At 38.6% G+C, this 18612-nt stretch overlaps 8 protein-coding genes across 8 annotated transcripts; 2 read left to right on the top strand and 6 right to left on the bottom strand.

Annotated features, from left to right (window-relative positions):
• Positions 1 to 58: 58 nt before the first annotated feature.
• C5L36_0E00430 (uncharacterized protein) lies at positions 59 to 1807 on the bottom strand (the record flags this gene model as incomplete). Its single annotated transcript, XM_029467590.1, has 1 exon — positions 59 to 1807. One exon carries the CDS (start codon positions 1805 to 1807, stop codon positions 59 to 61), a length of 1749 nt encoding a protein of 582 aa, XP_029323450.1.
• A 2202-nt stretch (positions 1808 to 4009) lies between these two features.
• C5L36_0E00420 (uncharacterized protein) lies at positions 4010 to 6307 on the top strand (the record flags this gene model as incomplete). Its single annotated transcript, XM_029467589.1, has 1 exon — positions 4010 to 6307. One exon carries the CDS (start codon positions 4010 to 4012, stop codon positions 6305 to 6307), a length of 2298 nt encoding a protein of 765 aa, XP_029323449.1.
• Positions 6308 to 7242: 935 nt separating this feature from the next.
• C5L36_0E00410 (uncharacterized protein) lies at positions 7243 to 8112 on the bottom strand (the record flags this gene model as incomplete). The annotated part of the gene is made up of 1 exon (XM_029467588.1): positions 7243 to 8112. The coding sequence occupies one exon, from the start codon at positions 8110 to 8112 to the stop codon at positions 7243 to 7245; it is 870 nt and encodes a 289-aa protein (XP_029323448.1).
• A 379-nt stretch (positions 8113 to 8491) lies between these two features.
• On the bottom strand, positions 8492 to 9691 carry C5L36_0E00400 (uncharacterized protein; the record flags this gene model as incomplete). Its single annotated transcript, XM_029467587.1, has 1 exon — positions 8492 to 9691. One exon carries the CDS (start codon positions 9689 to 9691, stop codon positions 8492 to 8494), a length of 1200 nt encoding a protein of 399 aa, XP_029323447.1.
• A 415-nt stretch (positions 9692 to 10106) lies between these two features.
• C5L36_0E00390 (uncharacterized protein) lies at positions 10107 to 11105 on the top strand (the record flags this gene model as incomplete). The annotated part of the gene is made up of 1 exon (XM_029467586.1): positions 10107 to 11105. The coding sequence occupies one exon, from the start codon at positions 10107 to 10109 to the stop codon at positions 11103 to 11105; it is 999 nt and encodes a 332-aa protein (XP_029323446.1).
• Positions 11106 to 11321: 216 nt separating this feature from the next.
• C5L36_0E00380 (uncharacterized protein) lies at positions 11322 to 13532 on the bottom strand (the record flags this gene model as incomplete). Its single annotated transcript, XM_029467585.1, has 1 exon — positions 11322 to 13532. One exon carries the CDS (start codon positions 13530 to 13532, stop codon positions 11322 to 11324), a length of 2211 nt encoding a protein of 736 aa, XP_029323445.1.
• Positions 13533 to 13821: 289 nt separating this feature from the next.
• Positions 13822 to 14528, bottom strand: C5L36_0E00370 (uncharacterized protein; the record flags this gene model as incomplete). Its single annotated transcript, XM_029467584.1, has 2 exons — positions 13822 to 14138; positions 14525 to 14528. The coding sequence occupies 2 exons, from the start codon at positions 14526 to 14528 to the stop codon at positions 13822 to 13824; spliced, it is 321 nt and encodes a 106-aa protein (XP_029323444.1).
• Positions 14529 to 15055: 527 nt separating this feature from the next.
• C5L36_0E00360 (uncharacterized protein) lies at positions 15056 to 17320 on the bottom strand (the record flags this gene model as incomplete). The annotated part of the gene is made up of 1 exon (XM_029467583.1): positions 15056 to 17320. The coding sequence occupies one exon, from the start codon at positions 17318 to 17320 to the stop codon at positions 15056 to 15058; it is 2265 nt and encodes a 754-aa protein (XP_029323443.1).
• Between the last annotated feature and the right edge of the window lie 1292 nt (positions 17321 to 18612).

Below are 18612 nucleotides of genomic sequence, written 5' to 3'. Positions count from 1 at the left end.
TAGGGTGAAAAGAGAATAGAGAAAGGACAAGCAGGAGCAGGAGCATGAGCTGTTGAGGTTACTTGCCTAGGTAATACAGTTCCAGGAACCTGGCAAGTGGATACGACACACCGGCAAAGGCCAATGCTAGAAAAGTGCCCAAGTCAGCATAGTCGTCACCAACCTTACGTGCAATTGGACCGGCATAGTAGACCTGGTTCATTCCCACAATGGCGCCGGCGACGCCACAACAGAAGGCAAATGCAGCTGCATATCCATTGGTGAGTATGTGGGGGTTGTTCCAAGCGTCGAAGTTGTAGAAGGGTTTTGACGGAACCGTGGCGAGAGGTGGGATACTATTACCAGAGTGAGTGTCATTTGGGGGGCATTGTGATTCTATATCGGAAGTATCCTTAGAGCTGGCCACGTTGGTGTTTTTCTCAAGGGAGCCATCAACAAGAGACCTATTCTCGAGGCCATCCGATGTATCATTGCAGTCGTTTATAGATGAAGTTGAGGATGCAGTTGGAAATGGCAGAGGAACGCCGTACAATTCTCCTTTGAAGAGTTTGACCAAACGGGTTGATCTGAAGAAGGTATTTTCCTCCAACAAGAGAATAAAGTATATGCTCACCCAATATCCTAGCATTGGAAGGAAGTTTGATAGAATTGAGGAGAAATGGTCTTTCCCCAGTAGAGAGCAAACTAGTGTTATGGCGAAGATGACAATGACAATCAGCCACCGGGGGATGTACCTGTAAATGCGTGTGTCCAAGAGCTGTGCATTAAGGGCGGCTGAGTATGTGTTCAAGATGTTGTTTGTTATCAGGGAAAACCAGAGCACCACCAAGAGGAACTTGCCGAATTTCCCCCATTTGGAAAAGACGACATTGAGAAGTCCCCCCAGGGACTCTTCGTTATAAATGCTGTTCCATAGGTTGTCGCCGACAGCGGCGTTACCAATCAGCATACCGACGATTGTGGAAAAGAGGGTTGGTATGGAGATGGCCACAAAGGTGAAGAGGAAGATGCCAATCTTGGAGACATTCTCTGGGAAGACAATGTAGTAGTCGCTCGTGCAAGTCCCCCAAGTGTTTGTTGTTGAATATGCCAGGGTGAAGAAGGAGATACGGTTCCCCACTTTTGTCAAGTGGTTCTCAGAGGGAGAGGTTTGCAAATGTTTGTAGAGGGTGTACTTGTCACTTGAGAGAATGTACAGTAGTAGAATGACAACAAGGAAGCATATCCCCATGAAGGCCTCAAAGAGGAGGATCCATTTTATGCCAAAGATGGCGACGAGTAAGGTGATTACGGCGACAATGACTACCCCTACAGACAACGGTAGGCCGTTATTCAAGCTGCCGTTTGAGGAGAGTCTTGATAAGATTTCGCCTCCCAAGACGTTGTTTGTGATACTCCAACCCAGACCGCCAATTATGGAGACTAGAGCCACCACTTTAACGAAATGTGGGCCAAAGAGGTACCTTGAGGAGCATATTTGGCGAAGTCCCGAGGGGGGCCCCATGATGGAGCAATAAGCGGCAACTAGAGAGCCAATGAGTTGACCGAGGATACCGTACAGCAATGTATCACTATATCCTAGTCCAAAGAGCAGAGGTCCCAAGAAGAAGGAGGACATTGATGTAAGACCAGCACATCCTGCTATCCACACACCGAGTGTGGAGATGTAGGGTTTTAAAGAGGAGGAGCAAGTTCTCTCTGAGGGGAGGTACCTATGAATACCTTTTGTTTCCATGTCGAGAGAGTCGACAATGTTGGAGACTCTACTAGCGTAATTGAGGAGATTCATGTCTCTGACAAAGTTCATGAGAGGGTAGCCAATATAGTGATAAGGATATAACTGTATAGACAGACATGTGCATATATATATGTCTACGTTAGTATATTGGAATATTGGTACATCCACAGTAGCTGTAAGAGTGGCATTACTAGAGGGAGCATGCCACTTCACAAGTACATGGAAAGGTGTCGTCCATTACAATTGTCGAATACCATGTGAAAATCAGCAAGGTGCAATACACCGACTGGTCCAATGAAGTAGAAGGAATGGACGAGATAGTTAGTTATCATGTGCGGTTATAGTTTAAGAGAAAGTCTATTTGGACAATACAATACAAAGTGAGAGACAATAGTAATAATAACAATAGTAATAAAGGAAAAGTAATAATAACAATATTAGCAATAGTAATAACAATATTAGCAATAGTAGTAACAATATTAACAATATTAACAAAATCAACAATGAATAGCATTACTAACAACGAATAGCATTACTAACAACGAATAAAACTGCTCAACAACTGTCAACAACTGTCAACAACTGTCAAAACTAACAATGTCCACCAACAGTGCAAAAATGGTCTGTGGGATAAAGTGGGCATGAAAAAAAGCCCTCTTTTTTTGCAAATGGCGCCCTCTTTCTTTTTTTTTTCCAGGTCGCGCCAAAGATGTGGAAAATGTCAACATTGGCGGTTGTTGCAGAAAGAAAACGTTTCCAATTTGGACACGGTCAAGTTGAGCACGGTTGTGAACTCCTTAGAGGGGGGTTGTCATTGTCTGACAAGCACAGTCTTAAGTGTGTGGCACCCGTCACCAGTGTACGACAATGCCAATGCCAATGTCAAAGCATTGACATTGGCCAAGGAGTGCATATGGGAGGGGACATTTGAGTTGCCTACACACGTGTCTCTGTGCTTAGAAGAGACTCCACAGACACGGGTCTTTGTTTGGACGTGCTAGACAGTATGGCCAGATTGGTGTGTCTCTGCCCCTGTGTGTGTATGTTATATCCACACACAGGGGCAGCCACCCCTCCACGCGTGGCGTCGTCTGTCGTGTGCTCTGCACATGTTGGTATAGACGGGCCTTGCTGTGACACCACAGAGGGGGACATTGACTTTAGTGTATTGTAGTGTATTACGGTAATACGGTATTAGGATACTATTCTCACACGATAGTGAGCCACTAACTGTGGTATGCAACTGTAGTGTAGTGCTTATTGTGATTTACTAGTCGATATAGTGTGATACAGTATATTGTATTGTATTGGATACTATACAACAGGGTATTGTATTGTACTCAGTATACTTTATTATAAGTGTATTGTATTGTACCCAGTATACTTTATTATATTGGCATACCGTCTATATTAGCATACCCTACTGTGTATTAAAGTATCGACGTGTCGGATAGTATATTGCATCGCATCCCCTGCTGTTTGACTTGCCACTGTCCCTATCCGACACCACTCACACACCACACTCTCTCATGTTCCTTAATCTCCTCTCTCCTGTTCCTTAACCTCCTCTCTCTCCTGTTCCTTAACCTCCTCTCTCTCATGTTCCTTAACCTGCTCTTTCTCGTGATCCACCATCTGCAACCGCTCTCGAAGGAGGGCATTCTCCCTCTCCAACTCACTAATACGAACAACCGCCTCCTCATAGAGCCGGGCAGTCTTCTCTAACTGTTCCATCCTCTCTCGTCTACGTGCCCGAAACAGCCTCTGCGCCTCTCGGTTCTGTTGCGCTCGCCGGCTCCCTGGACTCACCCCGCCCAACCGGACTCCTTCAGTGCCTGTCTTGTCGCCGTCTAGCTTACTCATACCCGCCAGCTACGCCACTTACAACACAATGGCCAACGTTGACCTTGTATATATCTACTTGTACAGTTACATATTGAAGGCTCGTATTCGATTATGTAATCAGATTTTGCCCCTAACTTTTTTTTTTTTTTCTCTCTCTCTCTTTACAGTGAGAGTTTCTTAATTGAAATCGCGCATGGACCGTTTTGAATGAGAGAGAGAAAACAACTGGAAAACACCGTTTAGAGGTGTTTAATTCGCACCTTCTTTTGTTGTGTGGATCTTTGTATGTGTTACAAGGTCATTGTCTGCAAGTGATGTGTTTAAGAAAGGAGCAAGTGCAACTGCTATAGCACAAGGTACAACAGGTTGTAACAACATAAACAGTCGGTATAGTCTTGTCCCGTGGATCCAGTATTAGAGCCAACTATGCACAGACACTCCACGCCTCATATATACACATCAAATGCTCCGGGCTCAGGAATGGCCATGAATATGAATAATATGAATAATATGAATAATATGAACAATATGAACAATATGAACAATATGAACAATATGAACAATATGAACAATATGAACAATATGAACAATATGAACAATATGAATAATATGAACGGTATTAACGGTATTAACCGTATGAACAATATGAACACTATTAACAGTATGAACAGTATGAACAGGGAATTGGACATAGACATGGCTTCTCCGCCCGCTTCAGAGAACACGCCGTCAAAGACCCAATCGCCCGTCGTTTGGACGTCTTCTTACGCCTTTGACGAGTCGCCACAACCACAGCTAAAGACTAGATCGTCTAGGTTCTTCCCGTCACCTCAAATGGACTCGACTAGTAGAGACGTTGCCTACTCTCCCTCTGTCTTCAACAACAGACGCTTCTCCCCAGTATCGAGACACAACTCAATGCTCTCCTTTGATCCAATACTCCCCTCTCCAAACTCAAAGACAAAGACAACAACAACAACAACGACAAAGACAACAACTTCTACTATCACAGCTACAACGACAAATTCTAATCCTAATCTGAACCCAAATACTAATACAAATACTAATACAAATACAAGCATGAATGCTAATACCAACACCAACATCAACGTCACCGCCACACCTACATACTCCAACTACTACAACGTCTTGAACTCCCAACACATCCCCTCGTCACACTCTCTGCAGTTGCAACCCAATAATACAAACTATTCCTCCTATTCATCCACCCCACTTAACAATAACATCAATAATTTGAATAACTTAAACAACATGAATAACCCAAACAACACCACCTTTCAACAGCTGCCCAACTTGTCCTCCCTCAACTTGATCAACTCAAATTTCCCCATACTGAACCCCCTTCGTTCCTCCTTCGACTTGGACGACTCAAACTTGGAATTGAACGACCTCTCCGACTTTAACGACTTGTCCTTCTTATTGGATTCTCACTCTCCTTCACCGTGCCCTTCGCCGTCCACTAAGAAATCGAAAAACTTGAAACCACCTAAAGTGTCTCCAATCAAACTCTCAAATTCAACACCGTCAAAGGAGATCATACCAGATTCAAAACAGATACACCTCACACAATCCCCGCCTCTATTACAAAATCAACATCAACATCAACTACCAGCTTCTTCTCCTCTGGCATCTCCACTCCCTTCGCCCATTTCATCCTCTTCAACTTCTCCAGCATCGTCTCCCATCCCGTCCCCTTCGTTGCCACCTGCAAACTTATTCGACGATACACCCCCCTCCAGATCCTCCTACAACACCAATTCAAGAATATCCCACTTTGTTAACCATATAATCACCAAACATGACCTCATCTACAGGTCTTTTGGAGTGACCATCGATCCAGTCCTCCCGCATCTCACAGACGCCATCTTACACACAGTCTTCAGTCCTTTTGGCCACATAGAATCCGTCTCCGAAACACTCTCCGTCACATCTTCTTCTTCTTCTTTGTCTACCTCGAAATCTACGATTGCATCCTCTGAATTTAAACTCGTCATGTCAATGTCACAGTCTCAACTAACCGCAATCAATCTCAATGATAGGAAACTGAAATTGCATTATACCGACCGCTCCAACAAACAAATAGAAATTACACTCTCCATTAAACTGCTAAATGAAAGCAAGACTCTTTCAGATCTACTGGCTTTAGAACAAATCAAGGAAAATTCCTTAACTCCAAATGAGTCCTTTATTTCAAACTCTACCTTTTCATTGTCAAACCAGCTCATCAAGAATAACAAGTTGGACGTCTCATGGTACCCAGAAGGCTTTAGCTCAACCTTCCACAGAAGAGGGATCAACAACTTCATGTTTGTCCGTGAACTACAGAGTAAGATGATCATAAACAAAACTAGAATCTCAAATGGCAGCTTGATCGAGTTGGGCGAATTTAGAATCAGCCTACCAATTGACGAAATGACCACCTCTTCTTCCTCTTTAGCCAACGAGGCGCAAAGCTCAAAGAAATCCTACCTTGTTAACATAGATTTGAGAGACCTGGACGGCAAGTCTATCCAATCCGATTCAATACAGACGCTAAACAAACAGAAATTCCAGAAAAGGTTGTCTGTGACATCTCCAACCTCAACTTCGTCTCCCACTTCATCAAATTCGCATTCTCACACTTCTTATACCTCTCGTGGTAGGTATAAGAAACGCCCATCCAGGGGCAGGCAAAGAACTTCTAGAACCGTACATACATCTTAACTACATATACATAGATACGTTTTATCAAACTCACAGTAAGCATAGTAATAAACTTCATCAGATTCATTAAATCAGTATATTTTGTTTAAATTCACAGACTTGCGTCTCGTACAGTGTGAATAAAATTTCCTTCATCATTGAAGTTTATTATCTAAACTGTTTCTTTTCTTTTCTCTTCTTCTTTCTCCATCAAATCCCCCTGGATTTGATTTCAAGCCCCTACTACATGTGACATAAATAAATAAATAAACTTAAATTCAGCTGTCTACGACATATCCGCACTTTCTCCAATACCACCATCCAGAAATTTGTACACGTTGAATGGCTTACCCACTAAAGGGCCGATATTGAATACTCATCAGTCCGCCTGTCGATAAACTATCATCATCAAAAGGAAAAAAAGAAAGGACAAAGAATGGAAAAAAAGAACACCATTGGGGAGAAAAGTTCTTTAGATATCAGTGACTATTTTATCATTTTGCTCATACAAGGCTGAAACTTAACGATTAACGAAGGTTGTCAACATGTTGCAATTCAGTCGGAACAATTGGTTGGTATAGTGCTAATCACGGCAATGCTGATAAAATAGCACATCCTCTAAAAAACAGTTCAAGCACCTGCTTGAATCAAGTTTGTTTGCTCAGTAATGAACAGGTACCAAAATCAGATTATATCAAAGAGAAATAATCAACTACCGCAAAATCTTGATATTCCTCACTTCAGAAAATGGGGGAAATCGGGCTCCTTTTATAGTTTTCCAGTTTTTTTTTCCTAGAGCGACGTGTAAATTTCTACTAAACAAGGGTTTTCAATCTATTCTACTAATATCGATGCCTGTTACTACCAGTTATTACCAGGGACAGAGTCTATACAAGGAGGCCATAACCAACGGGAGATAGCGTCAAAAAAAAACCAGTATTCATGTTGCCTGTACTTTAAGCAGCATCCTCCTCCTTCATTACCTTTTCGAAAATTTGCTGGACATTGAATTTACAGAGTCTCTCAAAGTCCTTGTTTTTGACGATCCCAATCCCAATGTTGTTCTTGAAACAGTAGACATTTATCAAGGTCCGGGCCCCCTTGTACCTCAACTGTGTAGTTCCTTCTCCAAATTGTGTGTCCATTTCGCCCTGGATCATCTCCATAAACTCGTCTCGTGATATTGTGTCAAAGTTCCTCTTTACTAGGTTGACATTGTAGCTTTCAAAGAGATCCTTACCCTCTTGCATCTCATCGTGGACATACCTATCAACGGAAGCCTCTAGCAACTTTTTGAACTCGTTCTCTGTCGCATTACATGATCGGTCAATCGCAACAATTCTTTGGATAAACCTACCCATCTTGGCCTTACTCTCATATAGATCATTACACATCTTCACCACTATTTCACTAGGTTTGATGGGTTGTCTCAGTTTGAAAAATACCAATGACTCAACACCAATTGGTATCTCCCTCATCCGTAGCTCCTTGTTGTTTCTATTATGCTTGGCCTTATCATCGTTCTTTTTGATTTCCTTAATCTCCTTGGCGATCTCATCCTCAATGTCCACCTCTTCACACACACCCACCTCTGCTTCTCCACCCTTCTCATTGCCTTCACATCTAACCGCCGTCGTGTCTTTCTCCTCCGGATAGTATTTGTCAATTGCGTCTTGCAAAATCAATCGCATTTCCTTAGCAGCTGCAACTTCCTTGAACTTTGGACATGTCGCATATAGGCCATACGTTCCAGGCTCGATCAACGTGTATGAACGCTGTCTCTTCTTGTCCTTGCCTGCATTGGAACCTCCTTTTCTCTTGGCCATCTTGAAGAACAATGGAAAGATTATGAAATAGAAATGAAAGGGGGAGGGGAAGATTAGAGAAACTAAGGGTAGACGAAGGAAATATCAACAGAGAAAGCCAAAAAAAACTGTTGATTTGGCTTCATCATGAAAATAAAAAATGGACTTTGCAAAAAAAAAAAACAAAATTTTCAAGGGAAAAAAATATCAATCAGCAACCGATGAACAAATGGAAAGAGTAGTACGATAACAAAGTGATGTATCGGCAATATAACGGGAAAATGAAGAACAAACGTATAAAATAAAGAAGGAAAAAAAATAGAAGAGTAACGAAATATTACAATTATTGTTACTACGTACCACGTAAAGTTCTACTTTTTATGAATACACAATAAGTTATTTATCCACTACGTTCAATTTCCTCTAATTCTTTCTCCTTCTCAGCCTTCCAACCTTTCCTTCTTTGTCTCTCCTCAAATGCTTCTCTATTGGCAATGACCCTATTGACAATACTTGCGACATTCATATCTTTGTACATTTGAACATTGACAAATTCAACTAGTTCTTTCACATCGTCGTAACTTTCATCATCGATACTCCTTGGTCCATGGAATATATTGATCACGCTTGACTTTGTCGTCTCCTCAATGTTCCGTAAATATTCCCTAGTGACTTTAAATGGTGATCCCAATACGATACCGTCGATATATTTGCTCTGCAATACACATAAAGATCTCTCAAATAAGTTCATTATTGGGTAGTTGACACCTTTGATCTGATTGACTGTTTCATCATCGTGTAATCCAACCAAGACAATCGCTTTTCTTTCATTTGCAATTTGACGTACTTCCTTGAGAAACAATATATGCCCAGGATTGAATAAATCAAACCCGCCATCAACATATATGATTTTATTAGCTCCATCAATTGGTAACCCTTTAACCAATTCGTGTAATTTGCCCTCTCTTGTGAAGGCATGAACAGAAACACCCAAACTCTTAGCATCTGGCCCTGTTGCGTACTGCTCGTACCGTTCGACATTATTAGGCGTTAGGATATTTTTCTTGTCGTTCAATCTGGAATGGTTGCCAGTAAACCAATCGTTCCATTGTGTCTCATCAATTGTTAGCATGTGATGATCTCTTGTAAACAATAACATCCGACCAACCAAATCGGTTGTTGATATGTTTGGGGTTCTTTTGACAACTATGAACCTGCCCATTTCTTTCACTTCTGCATAGCAGTCTTTCCCATCTTTATCTGTAGTAATATCATCTCCATGAACAACATACTTACACTTGAATTTATCCATCACCTTTGGATCGGTCACATACGGTGCATTGGGTATAGCCTTGGTACACCATCTGCATCCTTCAACAGCAGCCATTCTCTCACTCAAATTCATCACAGGTGGACCCTTGTTCAACAGTATATCTTCATCATTATGAACACCAACATACAATTCATCACCATGCTGTCTAGCCTGCCTCATGGCACCAGCGTGTCCATGATGTGCAAAATCAAAACATCCGTCAATCCAGATCCTCCTCTCATCTAGAGCATTTGTAACAGCACCAGAGCTGTTGTTACTCGACGTCATTGTTGCATTCAAGGAAAGCCTGACAGTGCACGTAAATCCTACAATTGTTCTTTCCGATTATACACACTTGAATCTCTCAAAAGTATCCAAAGTCTAAACGTGGCGCATGCAGCCTTTTCCTTCCAAAACATTTAAAAGAACAAAGAACGTTACTGCAATTGTATTTTTCCTGTGGCTCGCATGTGCCACGTTGCGGCATTGGAAACTCGTATCTTGTGTTATCTTGATGACAATCCAATGAAGTTCCAGCGGACGGATCCTATCCATCCACACTTTCTCTTCAAGTGTAATACTTACACAGTTTTTGAAAGCTTTTGAGTATCATATTAATTTAGTTTTTCCTCTTTGGTTCTTCTATTATTGTATTCTCTCTCCCTTTTTTTTTTTTGGATATCTGAAGAAGTGACCAACTCAAATGACAAAACGTACGATTACATTACCTAGAACAAACGACGAGATTCCAATCATTGGATTTGGTTCAGGAACCAAATGGCAATGGAAGAAGAAAGGTTCGGAAGAGACTGCAATTTCCAAAGACAATCCATCAAATACAGATCCAGATTTAGTTGCGTCTATAGTTCAAGCTCTAGAAACTGGATTTACCCATCTTGACACAGCCGAATTCTACACAACCCGTCCAGACGTTGGCAAAGGTGTCAATGATTACCTTGCCAAATATCCGAATAAGTCGAGGTCTGACATCTGGGTCACTGATAAGTATAATTCAGTCACTCCAAATGACTATGACAATGGTCCACTGGATGGTAAAATAAGAGGCCCATATCAATCTTTGAAGGAAGGTTTGAAGTTAATGAATTTGGATTATGTTGATTTGTTTCTACTGCATACAACCGGTGTACCTGAAGGTTTAACAATGGTTGATGTTTGGAATGAAATGATCCAACTGCAAAAGGAAGGCTTGGCCAAAAACATTGGTACTTCCAATTTTGACATCCCAAACTTACAAGTCATTAAGGACAATTGCGAAGTTTTACCACAAGTCAATCAAATTGAATTCCATCCTTATTTACAGGACCAATCAGTAGGTATCCGTAAATTTTGCAAGGAAAATAATATTCAAATTGAAGCCTATGGGCCTTTGATTCCAATTACCAAATGTAACGAAGGTCCTTTGATTCCTTTGTTGGATGAACTAGCTCAAAAATACGACGTTTCAAACTCTAAAATTCTGTTGAAATGGGTCCACATGCAGAATATTGTTACCGTAACAACCTCATCTAAAGTTGAGCGTATGAAGGATGTGTTGAGCGTGCATGATTTTCAGCTAAGTGAAGAGGACTTCAGTAAAATCTCTGAAGTTGGCAATACCTACTTTTTTAGGGCCTTCCCAATTCCTCCATTACCAACGCACGATGAGCAGTTAAAAGAAATTAGAAATGTAATTAACAAATAAAGAAATTTACAAATAAGTAAATAAATAAATAATTAGAAAGAAAAATAAGTTGGTAAAGAAGTAAATAGATAAAACGAACAAACAGTTTAATAAATGGAGCACTTATATGCATTTGTTTTACTAGATATAGAAGTCAATAAAAGACAAAGTAAAAGAAGATGATCCAATAGAAATGAAATGAATAGCATTATATATATAGTTGTTGCGTTACTATTACTATAGTGCGTTTTTCCTGGTCAAATATTCAAACCTACTAAATGTGTACCCAATAAACGGTAGATCAGCCTTTGTATCTAATCCTTTATTCTTCAATAGTTCTCTATCTTTCTCAGCTTGTAATAAAGCTGGTGAATCAGGCACATTTTCCAAATCATCAGTAGGGAAGAATCTTGTATCAGTGACAGATCTCAATTTTGGTATGAATGGTGCTTCAACATTTCTAATTTCGTCCCAATTAACACCACGGAAAAATGGATGTCTCTTTATATCCATTGCGCCATTGTGTCTGCCCAATCTATTTTCTGCATTTGTAAGTAGCCTGAGGATTAAGTCTTCGGCTTCTGGGCTCAAGTGAATATCTTCAGGAAACTGTAAGGTCTCTTGCCAGTTGATAATTTTCCTGTATGTTTCACTCGGAGTTTCAGAACAAAATGGCGGCCAACCAACTAGACATTCAAACATAATTGCGCCCAAGGACCACCAATCACATTCTTGGCCATAACCTTGATTGAGAAAGATTTCTGGCGCAATATAGTCAGGGGTACCAACAGTTGAATATGCCATTAGTCTTCTTGACTTCCTCCATGTTTGCATTTGTTGTCTGTTCGACATTGTCAGGTTGATTGGATCGACCAACACACTATTTCTTTGGTTGCTCTGACTCTTCATTGTGCTATTCCCGTTCAAACTACCATTGTTAGTTTCACGTTGGAGCAACTTCTTGTAATAATTTGAATCGTGAGTTTTATGGAAACCAGTTGATAAACCAAAGTCACTTAATTTAATATGCCCTCTCATATCAATCAAAATATTATCCGGCTTGATGTCTCTATGAATAAATCCTAATTTATGAACAGCTTCAATTGCTAGCACACACTCAGCTATATAGAATCTTGTGACGTCTTCGGTGAAGATCTGCCATTTGATTAACATCGTCATCAAATCACCACCGGGTAAGAATTCCATTATAAGATAAAGATAAAGTTGATCCTGAAATGAATAATATAACGAAACAACCCATGGCGAATTAGCATCGGCCAACACATCCCTTTCAGCTTTAACATGAGCTAGCTGATCTTTTTTGTACATTTCACTTTTCAACAAAGTTTTCATTGCATATATTTTACCAGTATCTTTCTTTTGTACCAATCTCACCTCACCAAACGCACCTTTACCAATGACCTTAACAGTATTGAAATCATCAAGTGATAGCCTTGTACGACGTAACCGTAAATATTGTGATTCGTTCTTACCAAACAACTGGGTCTCTCTATTACGTCTTTCACTACTAATCTCAGTACTTAATTGTTGTTCGAATGCGATTCTTCTTTGGTTTCTTTCAATTGCGTGTTCAATTGCTGTTTTATAGAAATGTTCCAAGGTTAGTTTTACCGCAGACGCACGATCTTGGGACTGTTTGGAAAACCACTCTGGGTGACGTTCAAAATAGACATATTGATTTTCAGATTTCTCCGACTCCTGTTGTGACTGTAAGGGCCTGGACTGTTTCATTGTTGGTTGTTGAGGTGTTGACTGCTGTTGCTTTAATTGTTGTTGTTGCCGTAATTGCTGCTGATACTGTTGCTGTTGTTGCTGTTGCTGCTGCTGTTGGTTCAAGGGAGTACGTAAAAGTAAATTTTGTTGACTTCCCATTCTCGATAAATTCCCCAGATTAGATTGATTAACCTTTTGAGGCGATTCAAATGACGAATTAGTGGAAACTGTTGTTAAATTCGAAGATCTAACACTCTTAGTAGGACTTACAGGAGGTTGAGGTTGCGAAAACATTTCACCGAGACGTGTCGTTGGTGAGGATCCGTAAAGAGAAGAAGTCTGTTGTTGCTGGTGCTGGTTTTGGGGTTGCTGGTAGTTTACTCCACGTGAATTTGGAGGCGTCATTACAGGGATACCGTTGCCATAGTTCGGAGGTGCAATTTGTGACAAATTGGGAGAAGAACCTTGTTGTCTCAAATAACTCGAGCTGAATGCATTGATCGGTTGTATAAGATTCACATCAGATAATTGTTGTAATTGTTGTTGTTGTTGTTGCTGCTGTTGTTGTTGTTGTTGCAATTGCTTTTGCTGTTGTTGGTACTGTTGCTCTTGCTGTTGGTACTGTTGCTGTTGGTAGTACAACAGATTGTCTTGGGTCTGGTCAACCATAGACTGATCCATCATTGAATAGTCATTATCCTCTCCACTTTCCATGTCTGCAACTATCTATAGGGCTCCCTTATTCTTCTTAGATACAGGAAAACCCTTTCAGATCAAACACGTTCCTGATTTGCTTCCAAACAAAAAAATCCCGTTTCTCGAGAAGTACAAAAAAAAACACCAGAAATGCGAAAATAAGAAAGGAGTAAATGCAGGAAAAAGTGAAAATAAAACAAGTACTAAGAAAGGTTATTATGTTATATTCCTATAAATGTTTTATAACAGTCAATAGAGAACAAGTAAAAAGATCGAGTACAAATTGATGACAAACGATACAACACATTTAGAATTGTAAAGCAGCACCCTTTTGTTTCTTATCACCACCTAATTCGAAATGCTTACATCTCTTTAGGGATAATTGAAGCTTGGTTTTACAAGCAACACATTCTAATCTCAAAACAACCTTCTTGGTAGTCTTTGCCTTTTTGTGGAAAACTGGCTTGGTTTGACCACCGTAACCGGATTGCTTTCTGTCATATCTTCTCTTACCTTGACTGTATAGAGAAGCCTTACCAGCCTTGTATTGAGTAACTCTGTGTTGAGTGTGCTTCTTACATTGCTTACCCTTACAGTAGGTCTTTCTGGTCTTTGGAACGTTAACTGAATTAGAAGTAAAGGACGGAAGAAAATAGTTAGTAAACTGTCTTACTGGTACTGTAAAAAAATTCCATTTTTTTTTCACTAAAGTTTTTCCAGGTGATATTGGAAGTGTTGAACATTGGTAGCCATGATACAGTTCCTTGTTCTTTTTTTCGAAAATACATCTGTAAATTGGGGACTAGATAGTAAGACCTATCAATCAACAAAAGAATAAATGCACATAGGAACTGTACAATCTTTCCAACTTCTCGTTCAATAATTGTCTAATTTTCAGCATGTTTAATCATTTGATATGCGTTTTCAACTGTATGGGGTTCATTTACTTCATATCTTGCAATGGCATATCACCTTCTATACTCTGCTGTATTTCTCAAGCTCTTACATACCCATTTTTGCTCAGTGATCCGTGATACTGACCAGTTTCTCCTTTAGCATATGTGTGTAGTACCCCGAGTTGAAGATTCATGTAATTCAATATAGAGAATCCCCTAGACGCGGAATCCAGTGAGAATTCCACAGAGACGAAAGGGGAAATCCGCAGTTTGTGACTGCGCGTGAGGAAAGGCTATGGAAAAAAGAGGGCAAGGCAAAAAAAACAATAAACACAGCAATTACGAGGGCTTGATTTAACCCTGGACACACGCACGTGACACTATTTTCTTGTTGATTCTGCCCTATATGTGAAAAAAGAAATAGGTACGATCCAGATTTGAAACGTATATGGAATGTGTTATTAAAAGTATATAGGATAAGGTAAATAAATAGTTGGTCATGTATAAATGTAAATTTATCGTAGGTGTATAAAAAGGGCAACGTCAATCATACGGGTATGCAATCATTAAAATAGGGGGCGGAATGTGTGATGAATGAGGAGAGAGATTGAATGTTTGAAAGAGTAGGTGGTTTGAATTTAGTCGTTATTTGTACTGTTGTAATTGATGTTTAAAATTTTCAATTTCAACTGGTATTTCCACATAACAATTTTCAGTGTCATTGAATTCTAAATCGAGAACTTTACTGTAGTATTTTAATAAGTTGTCGAACTCGTCATTCGGATTGTTGAATACAACGTTGAAAACTTTCATGATACCGTATATGTTGTCACGAGTAAGTCGATATTCTTCAACTATCCGCTTGAACAGTTTGGAATTGAAAATTTTCAGAGTTATTGTGTTTGGTATGAAGTCAACAATCAATGAAAGATAATTACTTAATGAATCCTTGGAATCAACTGAGCTATTGGTATTATAGTTAGTTTCAAGTATTTTCTTGTAACCTTGATTTAGAATTAGCTTGATAATCAAATCATCGGATTCTTGTGAATTCAAATTCTGTAAATATCTTAGATAGTTGACTAGTAAATTGTCATCAAATTTTAAGCAATTTTTACCTAGAAATTCTCTGACAACCTTGAGAATTAGATTTTTGTTATTGGTAAATAGAATTTTTTCAAAGAAGTGGTTGGAGAAGTTTGAAATTAGTATTTGAAATTCATTGTTGTTATATTTATTAAACTCATTAATAAAATCATTTCTGATAACCATAAAATCCCATATCTTCAAAGTCATTTGTAAATCACCCAGCTTGAGGAACGAATATGCCAAAGTTGTTAGTGATTCAATAGAGAGTTTAGGTAACCAATCGATTTTGGAGAATTGATGCACCATTTTGAATGCATCACTTGGATTAATCAAACTTTGCGACCGGATAAATACCGATAGATAATCTCTGATTAAATCCTGGGATTCGGCTGATTCTTTATTTGGTAAGTTGTTTATGATGGTATCCAACAATAACGAGCTCTTTTTGAAATTGTTGCATAAATTATAAGATTGAATCAAAGTTTGATAAATTTCATCATGATTTGATAGTAATTTCAATGGTTTGATCTGATTATTAAAGATAGATTCAACTAATTCTTCATCTTTGAAAATCGCAGAGAGCTTAGTTAATTGTAAATAAAATTCCAGTTTATTATCATCTGATATTCTACTCTCTAATTTATTCAATAGATCCATAGGAGAGATTGCATCTTTAATTTGATAATAATTCAAGCATTTGATTAAATTAACGTAAATTAAGTTGTTATGAAACTCGAAATCTTTTGAATCAATATTTATTAGGAATAGCTCTAGTGATATTTTGAAGAATTCAAAGCCATTTCTATAATTCAACTGAGAATAAGAGATTAAGGAAGAATTAACCAGTGAACCAATTACAATTTCATAAGTTTCCATATTTGGTTTTATATTATTTGACAATAAGTCAGAATAAATGTTCAATAGATGAGTCATGTTGTTTTCCAGAGATTCATTAGTTTGTCTTAATGGAATTGACTTTAATACCTTGTTGTAAATTGGCAATGTTGGTACCAACCCATTATTTCTCATTCTATTGAAAACAGGTAAAACCTCGTTAAATTTATTTTGATTCATCAAGTTATCAATTGTGAATTCTTGGATTTTCAGTGGATTTTCAGACATGTGATCAAATGCATCATCAATATTTGGGAATTTTTTGAATTCTTCAATGTACTTATTATTTGAACTGTCAAGGTTTCTAATTTTCAGTTTTGACAATTTAGATTCCAAATCATGAATAGAATCTGAATTTGATTTCGAGCTTGATGACGAGTTTGAATTTTGTGGAGATGATGAGAAAGCCCTTCTTAGTAATTTGTTTGGAATAGAAACCTGTTTAATGTTATTGGAGTTGACCCTCCTAATGTTCAAAGTGGTATGGTTATTAGATATTGAACCGATACTTATATTAACATGGGAATTTTTATTAGATATGTGGTTTGATTTTTTCAAAAGAATCCTTTCAAATTCCTCATTTAAAGCATAATTTGGGATTTGTTTTGAGGAAGATAGGAGATTTTGGTTTAAACCAGAATTGTCTTTATTTGTGTTATTCGATGTATCAAATATAACGTAATTTTTCGTTACGCTTAAAGCAGGAGTGACGTACTGAAAAATACTCTTTGAACTTTTCTTGTTAGAGGAAGAAGAGTTGTGTTTGAATCCCACCTCATCAAGTCTTGCCAATTCTTTAGGAGAAATATAGCTTGGATTGAAGAACTGAGGAGCATATTGTTGATTTTGATGGGAGGACACGTTTCTGGAGAAGGAAAATGGCGCCTTCTTACTTGTCTTTGTGGAGATGTTCCTCAACGGACGCATATTGACAATAGTTTATAAGCAGGTACTATAAAGAGTATCTAACAAAGAACTAGCAAGGAAAACAGAATCAAAGATATTAACAAGATTTAAAACAATAACAAAAGCCCAATGAGATACTCAATCAGGTCTAATGTGTATGTGTTTATAAGACAAGAACGGATATAGGGTTCAGCTGTGCTTCAAGATCAATTTTTTTCTGGGGGAGCGAGGAATTCCTTGTCCTTCTCTAAGTAGTAATGAGTGATTTTCAACGCTTCCAGCCAATGAATTTGTCAAACGAAAGCAAAGGCCGAGATAGAATAAGTTTTCTACGGAGTCTGAGAGAGAAAAAAAAAGATGCGGTGTACGGATGATTCGATTTTTTTTTATTTTTTATTTTTATTTTTATTTTTATTTTTTATTTTTTTTGTTTGTTTTCCCCCCTTCAGAATTTTACACGTGGCGCATTACATCACGTGACCAGTGCGGCGTGTGAAAGAAACTAGTGCTTTTTTTTTTTTTTTTCTTTCTAGTCTAGCGCTTCCTCAGCATTTTAGTCTCAATTTGATGTACTTCTCTCTCTTTTATGTTTCGGAAAGATTTTCCGCGATTTTCCGTCTTTGACCTTTCTTCCATCTTCTCCCCACGGTGTTTTCGGCATTAAGACGCTTAAAATAAATGCCAAAACCGAAATGGTTGTTTATTTTTGTTTGCTTTGATTTATTTTTTCATTTATTTATTTATTTATTTTATTTAGTTAATTATTGGTTAATTTGTCAATTTAATTATTTGTTACTTTTTTCTACTGAAATCGTTACAGAATTGACAAACAACAATGGCGTCACAACAAGTTGCTAATTTTGTCTCGTTTTGTTCAATTCTCTTTCATTGCATTTCATCACGTCACAGTCCCACACAAGTGGGAAAGATGGAGACAAGACAAGACAAGACAAGACAAGACGAAACCAAATTAATGTAGAGTGACTAGGTTGGGGGGAAGTCAATTGAAGTCACGTATAGACAAGTAAACTGAAGCATAGAAACCCTCTTCACAACGTGTGTTTATGTAGCAGTGTATAAACAGACACTGTTGTTATCACCATCTCGTCATGGTTGCCATTGTTGTTATTGTTATTTTCACCCGTTGCAGTTTTAGCTTTTTCCCTCGTAGCTGTAGAAGCCACGTTCTTATCTCTCACCATTGTTGGATATAGCCACGTTATAGGCATTGTTATTGCTTTTCCATTTCCATTTTCGGTTTCCACTCGTGTGATTATGATAACCACAAAAACACTCTCTTACCCTCCCTCTGT

Source organism: Pichia kudriavzevii, chromosome 5 (genome assembly GCF_003054445.1).
Source record: "Pichia kudriavzevii chromosome 5, complete sequence".
NCBI lineage: Eukaryota > Fungi > Ascomycota > Pichiomycetes > Pichiales > Pichiaceae > Pichia > Pichia kudriavzevii.
The sequence above is the reverse complement of the archived record's forward strand: the minus strand, read 5'-3'. Positions and strand labels throughout refer to the sequence as shown.